The sequence below is a fragment of the Perognathus longimembris genome, chromosome 24 (genome assembly GCF_023159225.1).
Source record: "Perognathus longimembris pacificus isolate PPM17 chromosome 24, ASM2315922v1, whole genome shotgun sequence".
Lineage (NCBI taxonomy): Eukaryota > Metazoa > Chordata > Mammalia > Rodentia > Heteromyidae > Perognathus > Perognathus longimembris.
In genome coordinates, this window is record NC_063184.1 from 11352282 (window position 1) to 11367937 (window position 15656).

At 44.3% G+C, this 15656-nt stretch overlaps 1 protein-coding gene across 1 annotated transcript; it reads left to right on the forward strand.

Moving 5' to 3' along the window:
* The first annotated feature begins 337 nt into the window (after positions 1–337).
* Tifa (TRAF interacting protein with forkhead associated domain) lies at positions 338–11533 on the forward strand. Its single transcript, XM_048333431.1, has 2 exons — positions 338–466; positions 10333–11533. The coding sequence occupies exon 2, from the start codon at positions 10345–10347 to the stop codon at positions 10909–10911; it is 567 nt and encodes a 188-aa protein (XP_048189388.1). The 5' UTR covers positions 338–466; positions 10333–10344; the 3' UTR covers positions 10912–11533.
* The last annotated feature ends 4123 nt before the right edge of the window (positions 11534–15656 follow it).

A 15656-nucleotide genomic window follows, 5' to 3' on the forward strand; every position in this document is an offset into this window, starting at 1 on the left:
GGCGGGGGTTAAGATCGTGGTGACCTAATTCCTGTCTTTTCAGAATCGCGTGTTGGCATCCAGGCGGCTGATTCCCGGAGGGCGCGGTCCTGGTCGGTGTAGGACGCCACGAAGCCGGTCCAGAGACCGACCGGAGGTCGCGGGGGGGGGGGGGGGGGGGGGACGGGCCGGGCTCCAGGCGGGAGGCCGGGTGGGAGGAAGGGGCGGGCACGGGGCGGGCACGGGCACGCTTCCCGCCCTCCCCCCAGCCTTTATAGAGGCTCAGCGGCGGCTGGCGGCTCTCAGCAGGGCTCGGAACCCCTGGTCGGGCTCGGTTGCGCCCTCCCCGCCGCTCGCCGCCCAGCCCGGGTAGAAGCTGCAGCGCCCTCGCCGAGCGCGGTGCGGATCTCGGGGTCTCCGGGTCTGCCTCCTCCGAGCCCTCGAAGCGAAGCTGTCCGGGAAGGCTCGCGGGTTCGCAAACTCCCAGGTCAGCAATCTGATCAGCAGGCTGGGGCCGGGTCTGTGTGTCCCACTTAGGCCGGGGAATTGGAGGGTGCGGGGGGGTGGTGGCCAATTTCACCACCTGCCCCTCCTCCTGGCTGGCAGACATATGGAGCAGGTATTAAGGAAAAGTTAGGGGAAAAATACCCCCCCCCCCAAATAAAACTACAGCTAGTTCGCCCCCAGCCCAAGAACGCGTAATAAATAAATTAAATGAAGCGAGGCGAGCGCCTGGAGCGGTGGAAGACCGGGCGGGTCCCGGAACTCTTCCTGTGGGACAGAGCGCTGTTTCTGCAGAGCGCCGCGTGACCCCTTTCCCCCCGCCTCCCCCCACCCCGGGCACCCCAAGGCCCTTACACAATTCCATGGGTCCTGCAAGATGTTTTCTGTTTCCTTCCCTCTCGCTCCCCTGCCCTGACTGGGCTCTGCCGAGTGCCAGGTTTCTGATTCTGGTTCTGCCTTCCGTGGGGGGCTTGGAAAAGGCTCGGGATGGATCCCGGGTCCCCGCAAAGTGGGGCCCTGACCTTCCTCGTGGGGATCACCAACCGCTTGCCTGAGGGCTTTTCCTCCTGGGGTTTGGGGTTTGGTTTCTTCATCCCGCATTCAACCCTCCCCCACCCTTTTAAAGACCTGTAATCTGAGATGCTCTGACTGTGGGTTTACCAGAATCTTCACTGGAGATAGTCTCATGGATTTTTCTAGGCAGGCAGGTGTGGAACCTCCATCCTCAGATCTCAGCCTCCTGAGTAGTTAGGATTACTGGCGTGAGCTGCTGCCTGGTTCGGTGTTGAATGGTTGTTGGGGGAGAAAAGCCTGTCAAAACTTCACCTCCTCTCTCCAGAAGATGGGAAGCTGTGGCAAGGCAAGGGTGAAAGTCAGAACTTTCTAGGGTACCTTTCCTAACACATCAACATTATTGTGTGCGTCTCTCCAAAAGAGCCAGAAAAGTACAGGCTGGAAGCATGGCTCAGCAGGTGGTAGAGCACCAGGGGGAAAAAGCTTCCCATGCCTGAAAAAAAATCTTGTTGGCATGCATGAGCAATCAAGGATGCCAAATTTCTGTTAAACTGCTCTGACATCTGGCTCCTCGGAGCAAACATATCATGATATCTAATTTTAATTTTTCCATTTGAAGGCCAAATAGGCTTCAACAGTGCCAGGTAGTACATTTCTTGAGGAGTTTTGCAGGACAGTGGGGGTGGAGTGGGTTGGGGGATGGTTGTGAGAGTGTTTTTCTGAGCACTCTGTGTCCACACAGCTTGTGTATTCACTCTTCTTTCCCTGGAGAGGAGTCAGAGCATTTTCTGGAATCCAAATCTAACCTCTGAGTAGCTCTGTAACTCCCTGGTGAGTGTGTAAACCCTAGGATCGCACACTGGAGAGGTGCACCCCTCTCCAGACATCAGGAGTGAACAGACCCCTTCTGCTTTCTGTGACAAGGCTCAGAGTATGGCTTGTTTTTAGTTCTATATTTGTTGTCTGTTTGTTGTAGTTCCTATGTTAATGCTGGTTTGTTTGTCAAGTTTCAATAACTATCAGTCAAAACAATTGCCAAACAGTTGTTTTACAACTTGCGGATGGATGTCAGATAGCAAACGTTGCTATGCACTGATACATTGCTAGTCTCCAATTCCCTTTTGATCACACACACACACACACACACACACACACACACACACACACACCCCTGATGTTTCTTGTAAAGAAAAATTGGAGAAATATTTGAAGAGCTTTGAATGCACATAGCACACAGTCCCAAAGGTTCAGAGTAACAGTAGAGGCTGACTCTCCTTTCTGCACCTCCTTCCCAGGTTCCTTGCCGTAGGCAACCTCCAGTGCCACTGTATAAGCTCATGGTTATTTACTTGGTAATTTAAGACTAATTGGAGTACCTATACACTTTATAAGATATCCATCAAGTTCAGTCTTAAATGTAGCAATTTTTGGGGGGTCATTTTAGTGATTTGGTTAGTCTTTACTAGTTTTACCATATGGGTTTTTCTTGTTGTTTTGGTATTTTTAGTGGTTAATTGAAAAGTCTCATGGACTTTCTTGCCAGCATCCTCCAACCTCAGCCTCTGGAGCAGCTAGGATTACAGATGTGAGCCACTGGCAAACAGCTCATAAGGGCCTAGCACTGTGCCTAGAACAGGGAAAGGCCTGATAGCAAATAGCACGCAGGTCAGTCTGCTAGGTTTCATACCTTTCTAAGACAGATGAACACATTTGTCAATTCAGTTTAGAGTGCAGTAATAAATGACCCCAAAAATCTCAAGAAAGAAGACTAGACTTTCTTGTTCAAATTATATACCGTTTATGTATCTGTCTTTGACCCTTCCCTCTTGGACCCAGACTGAAGTTATGAGAGGGAAAAAAGGAAAAGTGAAATGAAAGTGTTTATGTTTCTGCATCCATTATGCTTACATCACTTGGGTTTTCATTCATATTGACATGAATGATGCTACATTAACAAGTCTCAATTCTCTTTCCAGCAGGTCCCAGCTAGTTGGATAGGCCTGTGCTTGCTGAGCTAGCACACATTTGATTTTATCAGCATAACTTTGCAAACTAGAACCAGAGGTGGTATTTTGATAGTAGATCTCAGCAAGCATAGAAGGGGAATGTTGGTTTTTGTTTTGTTTCAGAGCTGAGGACTGAACTCAAGGCTTAGCACTTTTGAGCCAGGCAAGTGCTCTTCCACTGAGCTAAATCCCCAACTCCTTGTTATTTTCTTAGCGTGGTTTTGATATGGGTGTTTAGTAAAGATGGCACCCAGAAGCAGCCTCACTGAAGATTGTTGATCAGTGAACCCCTAATTAGTACCAGCACAAGTGGATGCTTGGTGTGTGGCAGGTGGCATGGTGTCACCATGTTGGAGGAGAGGAATGAAACACAGCAGTGAGCAATGAGACGTAAAGGTGTGGATGTGGGAAAAAACACCCACATTGCAGGATGGGGGGGGGAGTGGGAGAAAATGAGGGGGTAACACTTCAAAAAGAAATGTAGTCATTACCTCACTTATGTAACTGTAACTCCTCTGTACATCACCTTCACGATAAAATTTTGAAAAAAGAAACATCCATATGCATTATTAACAAAACAATACAAAGTCCAGAATGTTTGTTTTATTTTAATATTTTTATTGATATGTTTTAAGCAAGAGCACACATTCCCAAAGAATGTCAATACTAGTATTTAAAATGTCACTGAAGGACAATTCAGTGGGTTTTTAAAAAAGTTATTTGGTGAGAATTTAGTGTTTTGTTTTGTCTTCACATTACTTTTTAGTTTTTTATAGTTTGCAATTTCTCAAAATTGTTTTTTAAAAAACCTATATATTTCACTAAAAACTTTAATGCTGGACCCAAAGTCACATTGTAGAATTTTGTTTCTAGCCTTATTTTTATACATATATTTTATATGTAAATAAAATGGAAATTCATTTTTAAAATTTTTCATCACTTACAATTGCTAGAACACACAAAATGGATCCTATTTTCCCATGCTAGGACCATGGCTGAAACATTTATATTCCCCAGCTAGGGCTCATAATCCCACCAATGATTGGTCATCTGCAGTGTAGTTGTACGTTTGGCATTCATGACAGAGGAAGACTGAAAGTTCCAGAAAGGCTGTTTCGGGGTCCTTTACAAAGTTTCTTCGTGCAGCTGCTTCCTGTTTCATTGCAACTGTGCTTAACATTGGATTTGTTTTTTCTTGACTAGTTATCTTTCCTGATGCTTCCCCTTATCTTCCTTTTCAGGTGATGTTTTAAGTGGGGCAATTTCTGTTGTTTGGTGCTTTTGTTTTGGTCTCAGGGTTGGTAGCTGTGGGTGATCTGAGCAGCACTCAGGAGGTGTGGCTTACACTTCGTGTGCTCACATGAGTGCTGATTGTTCACCCGAGGCGACAACTAAGGCGCATGAAGTGCTGTGAGGTGTTGGGCATTTACCCCTGCTGCGTCCGTGTTTAGTAAAGTCCTGCAGTTTTTCTACTTGGGGATGAGTAAGAGTGAGATTGGTGCCAATAATCCCAAGATCACATATGCTCGTACCCCTGCCCATAACAGCCCTTTGCTCCTTCAATTCTTCTGGGTTCACCCTGGCTGGCAGAAGTATCACTCGGCCAAGACGCAGGGTTTGCTGCACTATTTTGGTGGTTGAGTCATTCTTGTGCAGTTTCGTTTCTTTGCTTTTCAGATTATCCTTGGCAGTCAAAAGTCCAGTGGTTTGGTCCTGAGGGTTGATGGTGAGATAGATATTTTTGGTGACTATTACGGGCCTGGCAAGCTTAGCCCTAGCAGGGAGGAGTTCAGGGGGTTGGCTTACTGTTTGATCTGTGATCTTGGTGCTCTCAGAGGCCTCATCCCATTCAGTGGCCTCTGCTGAATGAGTTCCAGCAGCCTGGATGTCCACAGATATGGTGGTGGTCTCACGTAAGTGGGGGCTCTTGGTTTCTTGCATGTTCTTGCTGAGCAAGATGGTCCCATCTTGGTTTAAATCCTCTACTACCAAAGTAGCTTTGGCAGCCTGGGATCTTGTAGCTCCTCCCCTTGCTTTTTGGAGGTTGGAGTTTTTGTGGACCACATTAGTGGGAGAGGAAGCCTCACACCATTTAAGCCCTTTGGCTGCTTCCTCAGTAGCCAGGCGTTTAGTGCCTAGGTCCTGTGCTCTTTGGGAGCTCAGGTCAAACCTGACCCTCTTAGTGATCTTTGAGGAGGACCTGCCAGATGGAGCACCCTCTGCAGATGCGCCAGCCTTTGCAGTGCATCTGACCATGGTGCCCAACACTCTTTTAGAACTCACTGTTTTTTTGGTCAATAGGCAGTTAAAAAGTTTACAGCCTTGTTCCCCTAGGAGTTGTGTGTTTGAGGGGATGGACATCAAGGATGAGCTACGCTGTTTCACTTCTCTGCCTGTAGAGTGATATCTAGCTTTGAACTCATCATAGTTGTCCATGAATGGGCAGCTCTTTGCTTTACGCCTCTCCTTGGTGTTTGAAGTGGCCTGGAGCAGGTTCGTGTCCTCTGCAATGGATTTACGCAAGTCAAATCGTACCATCTTGTCCATCTTCAATGCCACCTTGTCCTTGCCTGCTTTAATCTCAGCCGATGAGCACTTCCGGGCAGGCAGGCTAGCAGTGGCTCGGCCCTCGATTATTTGGCCACTGAAGGTGTTTAGGATGCGCTTGATGGTCAAGGCAGGGCTGTCAAGATTTGGCCTTGGTAGACAAGATCTGGCCTTGGCAGACTGGATTCTAGCAGGTGAGCTGTCAACTGAGTTATTCACTGCTGAAGCTGAGAGCTCAGGGGTTCGGGGCTCTTTTTGGGGGTGTATGGTAATGTGCTCCTTCTTGTTCTGCGGTGTTCTGTGGGCCTTACTGTCCTCTGTGGATGATTTACCCTCAACCCCCTGGGGTACAACAGCCTGGCCTTGCAGGATTTCGTGTTTTAAGTTCCAAAGGCGGAGGTTGGTCATTGCAAGGGCTCTGTGTACATCCCGCTTCTTCAGGGAAGAGATAAGAACCCCGGGACCTGTCTGTCTGAAGGCTGTATTGTCAAAGACCGGAGGGCCTGTGGTGGCTGCAATATCACCATTATTGACCACAAAGAGGGGTCTGAACAGATGATTGTTTGTGTCAGGAGCCCCAGGTGATGACAGAGGGTCCACGGTAGTTGGAATATCATTATTTTTGGTCATCCAGGGGGGTCTGTGCACTTGATGCTCCCACTCAAAGGGGAGAAGTCTATTTGTTCTGATTTCCAGTACATCCTGACATGTGCTGTCAGAAACGCAGGAGGGTCTGCACAGATTGCCATTGTCTGTGGCTAAAATAGGAGCCCCTGTAGATGATGGGCTTGGGGTTCTTCCCTCCACCTGGGGGCCCCCCGTTTTCAAGCACTTGCCATGGCTGGTCATCGAAGAGGCCTTGCACTGGTTTGCTTTGTGGATGTCCTCAAAAGTGGCTCCCGCACTTGGCTGGCTGGTGGTGGCTTGGCTTTCTACTCTCTGCCCTTTGGGCTTCATTGCCTCGGCCCTCCCCACCTTGGGGGACTAGGGCCTTGTTCTTTTCAAGTCCTGTTCTATTTAGATTAAACTCCAATCAGTATCTTACTAGAAATACCCTTAAGTACTAAAACAGCTCAAAATGAGCAACTTCAAAAATCCTAGAATTATGCTGTGGCATGCGCATTAGCTCTTGCGCTTGGATCTAGGACAAAGTGAATTTTGTGAACAATCTGAATCTAGAATGTAACTCTTTATGATGCCGTGGGCGGGACTGGAGGAAAGATGTCACAAGTGACCAGCTAATCCATGTGTTCCGCCATAGTTTTCTGTGGGTCCTTTGTGTGTCAGTTAGAACAGCAACATCCGAGGAAGCGAATGACTTAGAAGGCTTATAGGTTATGAGGTTGTTTATGCCCTTCCTACCCTCCCCAAGACAAATAAACTAATAAGACAAAAGGAAAAGACAACAAAAACAGCATCAACAACAACAAAAAAGTCTCTTGTTTCCATTTCTTGGAGTTCATTTTGTAAAATATTATTTTATATCATCATATGCGCATAAGGACAGAGGCAAAAAGGAGGAACAAATACAGCAGTGGTCCTCAGTAGACACCATGTTGAACCTGGACTGCACAACTTGTGGGTGGAGATGGAAGGGGAAAACTGGGAGAGATGGAGGAAAAGGGTAACGTACCAAAGGAAATGTATTCTTTACCGGACTTATTTATGTAACGGTAACCCCTATACATCAGCTCTATAAGAATAAAATATTTTTAAAAGAAAAATAACAGCATATTTTCATCTTAAACTAAAGGGGTCTGGAGAAATGGAAGCCTGGTCTGTCTTTGGGCATTTGGAGGGTACCAGACTTTGGGAATCTTGTCCTCAGCTTCATTTCCATTTTCCAAAATGCTTCAGATCCTAGCCTGGGGCAGTTAGGGTTGTCCTCTGCACCTCAGTTTAAGGTACAGCCGAGTACCTTGAACTAAAAAGGTGAGGCAAATGAGGAATTGTAGAGGAGATTGCAGTGCATGCGCACAAGTGCAAGGAAGAATTGCCAAGGAGACATTTCATATATGCTAACCATGTTCCAAGTACTGGAAGTTGAAAAGTTCCAACTTTCTTCAAGTTAATGTTTTAGTACCTGTACAGCCAAAGGAAGAGGCCATGAGGAGCAGGAAAGAATTTTTGGATGTGTGTTTGTGAGAACTCTGTCATGCTCTGCCAACCTGACATAAATAAGGGAGGGAAAGTCTCATTTAGGCTTACAGTTTCTGGTGTTTCTCTCCGTAATAGCAGAGTTTGTGACAAGACAGCAACTTGCAATATGGCAGCCCTGAAGTAGATGAAACGCGTGGCAAATATTTCTTCATCTTAGCATTTATGTATCTGTTAGCATTTACTTAAGGAAACAGTGACACTAACACTTCAGCTACACTAATTGGTTAAGCAATCTTCCCCTTCAACTCGTGTGTGTGTGTGTGCCAGTCTGAGGCTGGAACTCAGGGCCTAGGTGCTATCCCCAAGTATTGGTGCTCAAGTTAAAGCACTCTAACACTTGAGCTACAGCTCCACTTCTGCCTTTTTTTTTTTTGGTGGTTCATTGGTGATAATGTCACATGGACTTTTCTGCCTGAGCTAGCTTCAAACAATGATCTTCAGAGTTCAGCCTCCTGAGAAGCGAGGCCAGTATCTGGCACTCTGCATCTTTTAAGACAGCTTTGAGTACTCTTTAATTAATTTGCTTCTCTTCATAAGGAAGATAATGTCAACCCCAGGGAATTGTTGTGAATGTAAAATAATCTTGTTTTTTTTCTCCTCAATAAATGATTCCCAGACTAGTGCAGAGTGCCATGGCTGGAGGTTTGTGGAGGGCTCAGAAGGATGAATCACCTCTCATCTTCACTGCATCAGAATCTGAGCTATGTTGATGCGCAGGATGGATCAAGAGGATTTTGGTTTAAGGTCAACTTGGACAAAACGCAAGGGAGTTCCTAAATCAACAAAGTGTCCGAGACAATAGTGCATGCCTGTCATTCATTGAGAACTACTTCTTTGTTTCCAAGATGACATAACTTTACTTGTCAGAGAGTCCAAAGGGGATCCAGATACTCAAAGCAAGACCAGCCTGCACCTAGTCCAGCAGCAGTTTCCTTCTCAGCCACACCAAAGTCCTCATGGAGACAAGCTAGTTTTTCTGAGGTGGTCTTCAGTATCATCAGCCCAAGGCAGGTCATTACAGGGGTCTGGATCAACACCTCAGCCCACTCTACCACTGCTGAAAACTGCCTGCCTGTGTCGCCTTGTACAAGAGTTTTTCATGAGTGTACGTGTGTGTCCACACAAGTTTGGAGAAAGTTAATATAAGATCAAAAGCAACTTTTAAGTTGGGTGTGGCTGTACATAACTATAATCCCAGCACTTGGGGGTGAAGCAGGTTAATTCCAGGAGAGGAAGACAAAAGAGTTAGGGTGGGGAATGAGACTTATTTTTAGATCTTTTTTTTTTCAACTGTTTGAATTAAAAAAAAACAACCATGTATGTAGTTGGTATTAAGGGGCAGCTTTGTGTCAAAAATAACTTTTCTTGTTATACTAATGTAAATATTCCAGTGATTAGCAAGAGCACAGATGGTGAAGCATGAGCTTCAGAGCTAAGGGCTCGGAGGATGTGTTTAGCAGCAGTTGGATCCTGATACTTGTGGTTCAGGGCCATTTGCTTGCCAGTCACTAGGAATCATTCATCATAAAGAATAATTCTAGCACCGAGGTATACTGTGATGTTTAGAACTACTTTGTTAGAGGTTTTTATTTTTAGAGTAATGTTTGGATTTTGAAGTGTGTTTATGTGCATGTGTGCACACACACTCCAACACTGTAACTTGAACTCAGGGTTTTTTTTTTTTTTTTACTTAGAGATAAAATTTCAAACTATCAAATATGCTCTTTTGATTCATTTACTTACTAGAAACTAAAGCTAGGATGTAAGGATAAAAGTTGTAATAAGGGCTGGGGATATGGACTAATGGCAAGAGTGCTTGCCTCGTATACATGAGGCCCTGGGTTCAATTCCCCAGCACCACATATACAGAAAATGGCCAGAAGTGAAGCTGTGGCTCAAGTGGCAGAGTGCTAGCCTTGAGCAAAAAGAAGCCAGGGACAGTGCTCAGGCCCTGAATCCAAGCCCCAGGACTGGCAAAAAAAAAAAAAAAATTTGTAATAAATGTGTTTGACTTTTTTATGATGCTTTAACCATGTTTTACCATTTATAATCTCATTGTGAAACAATTAATAATCAAGTTTTTCTTTACACATGTGTCTTCTGAGGGATTCCAACCAGAGATTATTTATTTGCTGACTTCCTTTTTAAAGTATAATGATCAGATTTTGTTTCAGCTCAGATTATTCTGTTTAAATGAGAAAGAATAAGCTGCTTGGTGCTATCATTACATGACTTTATTGTTAATAATCACTCCTTTCCATTGTTGAGATTATGTGTATGGTCATATAGGTAAACTAGAAATGGAAATATGAAGGGATAGAAAGAGATTAGAATAAAATTTCACACATTGCAGAGGGCCAGTGGGCCTAGCTTCTCTGGAGGTTGAAATCTGAGGATCAAAACTTGAAGCCAGCTTAGGCAGGCAAATAAAATTTCTTCTCTCCAATTAGCTAGCAAATATCCATTAGTGGCTCAAGTAGTAGAGAACCAGCCTTGAGTGAAAAAGGTAAGGGACAGTGCCCAGGCCCTGAGTTCACACTCCAGTACTTACACAAAATGAAAAAAGAAAGTTCTCCACTCTTGCAGTAAAGGTTGAACTAACGTGGTGATTTCCTTCTTGCAGGCTGAGCCCATCATGTCTAATTTTGAAGACGCTGACACAGAAGAGACATTAACTTGTCTCCGGATGACTGTTTACCATCCTGGCCAGGAGGGTGGAATATTTCAATCAATAAAGTTTAACAACAGAGAGAAACTCCCCTCTAGCCAAGTGGTGAAGGTTGGACGGAATTCCAGTATCTGTCATTATACTTTTCAGGACAGACAGGTTTCCCGAGTCCAGTTCTCTGTGCAAGCATTTAAACAATGGAACAGCTCAGTCCTCTCCTTTGAAATAAAAAATATGAGTAGGAGGACCAACCTGATGGTGGACAGCCAGGAGCTGGGATACCTCAATAAAATAGACCTGCCCTACAAGTGCATGGTCCGATTTGGTGAGTATCAGTTCCTTCTGGAGAAGGAAGATGGAGAGTCCATAGAATATTTTGAAACTCAATTTATTTTGTCTCCAAGATCACTCTTGCAAGAAAACAACTGGCCAACACAGAATCCCATCCCCGAGGATGGTGGTTATTCATCCTTTTCCACGCAAAGCGCTTCTCCCACAGAGATGGATGAAAATGAACTGTGGATGCAAGCCTAAGAAGAGGAATGTGTAGAGTGAAGTGTGTATAAGTGCTTGCTAGGTAGATTTTCTACGAATCGGAGTTCCCTAGTGTCGTATGGAAGTCATTGGCTATGACTTCATTTGGGATTTGGTATTATCAGCCTTCAAAAGACTGTAAAGGAGACTGTAAGTGGTGGAGTGAACTGTGGCCTTCCTGAGCCTGTAAAGAATTAAGCGTATGCCTGCGAGGGTTCAGGCCTAAAGATAACCTTGGTGATGAGACCATGTTTGGTTTTCTGCCTGATTGAAGCCCTGTGTTCTGCTTTTATAAGGAACTGTCTCTAAGTTCGATCATTTTTTACTGTATTCATTCATTTTCAAGGCAAAGTCTTCAGGCAAGGAGTCAGTGTGGCTGCATTGTGTTAGAACTTGCCAGAATCACAATACTACATCATTGTAGCAGAGTACTGGAGTACTTGAGAGTACAGTCTGGGGTACTGTGTGCATGCCATGTGACTTACTTATGATTAGTACTCAAGAAAGACTTGAGAAAAACTACCTTGCTTTTCTTTCTGTGGAATATTTATTCCTAAAATGGTTGTTATGTATTTCAGCAATATAGACACTTTGTAAAGAACCATCTTGTTTACGATATATATATATATATACACACACACACATATATATAATTTTTATCAAATTAAAATTGTGATTTTTGTGTATTTCATGCAATTTTTAAATTTCACATATTCAAAAATTTAATAATACCTGTGCACATAACAAAGTCAAAGTTTAATTCCTTTACCATTTATACATTTTCCCCTAGCTGCTTTTAAAGGAAGTTACATGTATTTATAATACATGCTTAAATATTTCTAAAATTTTAGCATCAAATTAAGTTGTCTGTATTTAAAGATTCTCATTCAACTCTGCAACTAAGTTAGAGTGAATGGTAGTAAATGTTACATTCATAAGAATGACAACCATTCAGTTATATAAACATCTAGCATTAGCAGGAAGCAAGGCTCCTTGTATAATCTCTAGATAAATGAAATTACCTGTGTAAAAGGCCTATTTTGTTAAAAAATCAATAAATTTCTATTTTGAAACTGATTTCAAAACACAAACTAATAAATTTCTATTTTGTTTGTTTTGGAGATAAAGTCTCACTATGTAGCCAAGGCTGGTTTTGAACTTCACATCTTGCCTTAGGTTTCTGAGTGTTGGATTACAGGTGTGTACCGCCACATCCAGTTTAATATTCCTAGAAAAACCTTCCTAAAATACTTTTTTTCTTTTTTGCTGGTACTAGGGTTTGAACTTGGGACCTTCTGCTCGCTTGTCCGGTACTGTACCACTTCAGTCATGCTTCCAGTTTGGCTTTTTGCAGATTGTTTTAGAGATGGAGTCTAGTGTGTTTTTCTGCCAGGGCTGGGTATGAACCATGATCCTCCAGATCTCAGTCACCTGTGTAGCTTGGGGATAGAGGTATGAATTCCTGGCTCACTTTTCAGCCTGGGACCACAGGAATGTTAATCCTAGAAAATCTTGATTTTGACTATCCATCACTCCTGGCCTGTAGAATGTGGCATCAAATACTTCAGCTCCCTCTCCCTTCACCTGGGCTTGTTTCTGTGGAGACAACTACTTGTCCCTATACAAAATGGCTTGAATGACTACTTCAGTTCCCACAGCTTCGTTTTTGTTTACTGCTACATGGTCTGCCCAAGAATGTTCAAGTGTCCATGAACTTGAAGCTTGCTGTCCCGTAGCAAAGCAATGAAGGTTGAAGATGGAAATAAGAGGTCACTCACTAGTTGACCTTAACTAGAGAGGTCTTGGATGATTCTGGACCTAATTCATTACAGGGCCCACAAAGGTAAAAAGGGATAAACCAGATGCCAGAGTGACGACGTAGGAGGACTTGGTTTGCTGATGTGGGGCTTTGAAGCTGGGAAGTCATGGGCCATGGAATACAACAGTGGCACTGAAGCTAGAAAATGTGCCTTGCACATCTAGAAGCGGGGAAGGTGAAGGCACCTCTAGAAAAAATAAACACGTTCATTGACGTTAGCATAGTGAGAGCTGTTTGACTTTTCCCTAGTTTCAAGATGATATATTCATTGTTGTAAATTACTAAGCTGCAATTATTTATAGCAACAAAAAGGACACTTAATTGACTCCCTCTGACCTTCTTATCATCTTCATTTTGCTATCTTTTTCTAGAACTATAGCTTCCTGCCTGGTGTGGATTGACAAACTAGGCCACACAGCATGTTAGAACTTCATGGGAAGTGTAAATAGCTTCATGGGAAGACTGCCCATAAGTAATGCATATGTCATGTAATTTTTATTTTGGATGACATTATCACTTGTGTCTTATCTTTGGAGGTTGATGGATAAGTTGCTAAGCTACAAAGTTTTAATTTTGAGGAATTCCTGTATTACTGTCATGGAACTCAAACAGCAGGGTCAGAAAAAACTTCACGTTCTTACAAAATAGCTCATTTCTTCTAATGGATATCTTTCAGGACTTTGTTCAGTTTAATTCTACTTGTTTATTCTCTTAGCAAGACTAATAAAGGGAAACTAGGCTGCTAAGAAGTAATTTACCACTATTCTCCAAAGAATAGAAATGTTTTCCCTAGCTTGATTCTAATAGGCAATAATGGGGTAATAGGTTAGTAATAGTATTGTCTTGATTGTAGAGTCTAAAACCCATGGCAGAGCTACCCAGGCACAGAGGAACTGGCTGTTAGAGAAGCTGAGGTATCATATAAAACATGAGGAGGGAGTGCAGCAGACCTACAAATGGACTTGCCCTTCCCTGGAGCTGACCCACTTTCTACAGTGTAGTGTGGAGCTAGGCTGTGAATCATGTGGATTGGTCTATTTCCCTTTTGCTGTGTATCCTGACTCTCCTTTGGATTAACTGTGCCTTTCTCCAGGGCTTCGACTGGCAAGTCTAGCTTCTTGCTTGCACCAATGGCAAAAGCAAAGGCCACACGTAGTGAGTTCTCAGCATCCCTAGCCCTCAAGCATGCCCCTAAGCTGGCACGACACTGAACCAAGGAGGGCTGGTGACAAACCAGGCAAATACAGTGTAGGGCGGCTCTCATTGTGGAGCCAGGGTGAGTAGCTTTAAAGCCCATGTATCAGAATGGGGGCTAGGTGAAGTTCCAAGCCTTGCCGGTGTGGGCTAACTTTAAACCCCCTTCCGTGGAGATCCCGGGCCTATTTGGCTCCTCCGTGTGTTCCCCTTTCGCTCTCACGCATAGCCTCTGGCCAGTAGGAAGTAATGCGGGACGAGGGCCACGGGTAAGCTCCGGACCGGGTGTAGCAGCAAGAATGCCCTCCCCCCCCCCCATACTTGCCAAGGAGGCCAGGTATGCATGGACATCTCGGAGTAAGCTTCAGGAGCTTCCAGAAGTTTTATTCAGGGGAGGGGTTTATATAACAGTAATGGCAGCAGGAAGAGGAGGGACTAACTGGGTATTAACGATTGGCTGATGAACTGTCCATCACGGTGATGTCATGGAACTTCCCGCAGAGGCGGAGATCACAGTCCCCCCAGGACCCGCCCCGTGGGCTCACGCTGGCGCCATGGTGGCACACGTGCTTACAGATGGAGGGTGGGGCTGGCTTAGCTCCCTCTTCCGGGGGAGGTTCCAGACCCAAGTGGGAGGTTCCAGACCCAGGGAGGAGGTAACAGCCAAGCAACCCCAGGTCTTAAAGGTATAGCCATCTCCGACAGCCGGGACTGTGGGACTCCCAGCAGCCTTCTGTGAGGAAGGGAGGCACATATATGGTCAAGGTCCCTGATAGTTCCTTGAGGGACTGTCTTGCCATGTTTTACAAGGGATCCCAGGGCTGTCAAGGCTTGCATCCATGTGTGGGTGAGTACTGACTGCATATTGTGAGTGGTGAGTAAGTCACCTACCTTTCTTCTACCCTCTTGTCTAACTCATCAGAAAGACATTGATTCTACTGCTGAGTCTTCTTTGCATGAATGCAGCCCTCAGCCACATATGTCCCATTGGGAGTACTCTGCATCTACTCTTAGGCCCTTTGAGAGAAATCTCTTTGAGAAGCTAGAACAATTGGTTTAAACATGCAAATCCGGGTACTACTATCCTAACTTGCAAAAACTGCCAAGGGCATAGTGCATCAATTAAAACTCACTCTTAACAATATGCCATATGGCTTCGCATAAACGGACTCCTCCCAATGTGGTATTGTGTGACTCCCTTCATCATGATGCCTTAGTCAGAGGTCCTGTATTCTCCAAACACACCTGATTCCTTCCTCAGAAGCTGTGTACACACAGCTCTTTGCTTACCATGTCGGTGCCTCTCCCATTTATTTTTAAACCTGGCTGGTTCGTACTCAATGATTAGGTCTCAGCTTGAGTATCTCTTTGACAGGGATCCACATGACCTATCAAGAGTAGTCACTTGGTCCCAGGTACCTCTGCCTGTTGGCATATACATTTCATATCTGTGATTTTTTAATTTATTATTTACTATTGTCTCTCATCACAATGGTAAGGAAAAAGCAGGTATTGTATGTCTTTACTGCTAGAGTGCCCAATACCTCACCTTACCAAGCCAATTTTCTAGTGTTTGGTGAACAAATATGTCTAATTTTAAAAATAAACATAAGGCAAAACATTTATATTAACTTTTCATAGTACTTAAAACACTATCATGTTCAGTTCCTTTCCTAAAAGTCAGGTTATCTACATCTCTATGAAGTAAAACCAGTAAAAATCAAACAACGTA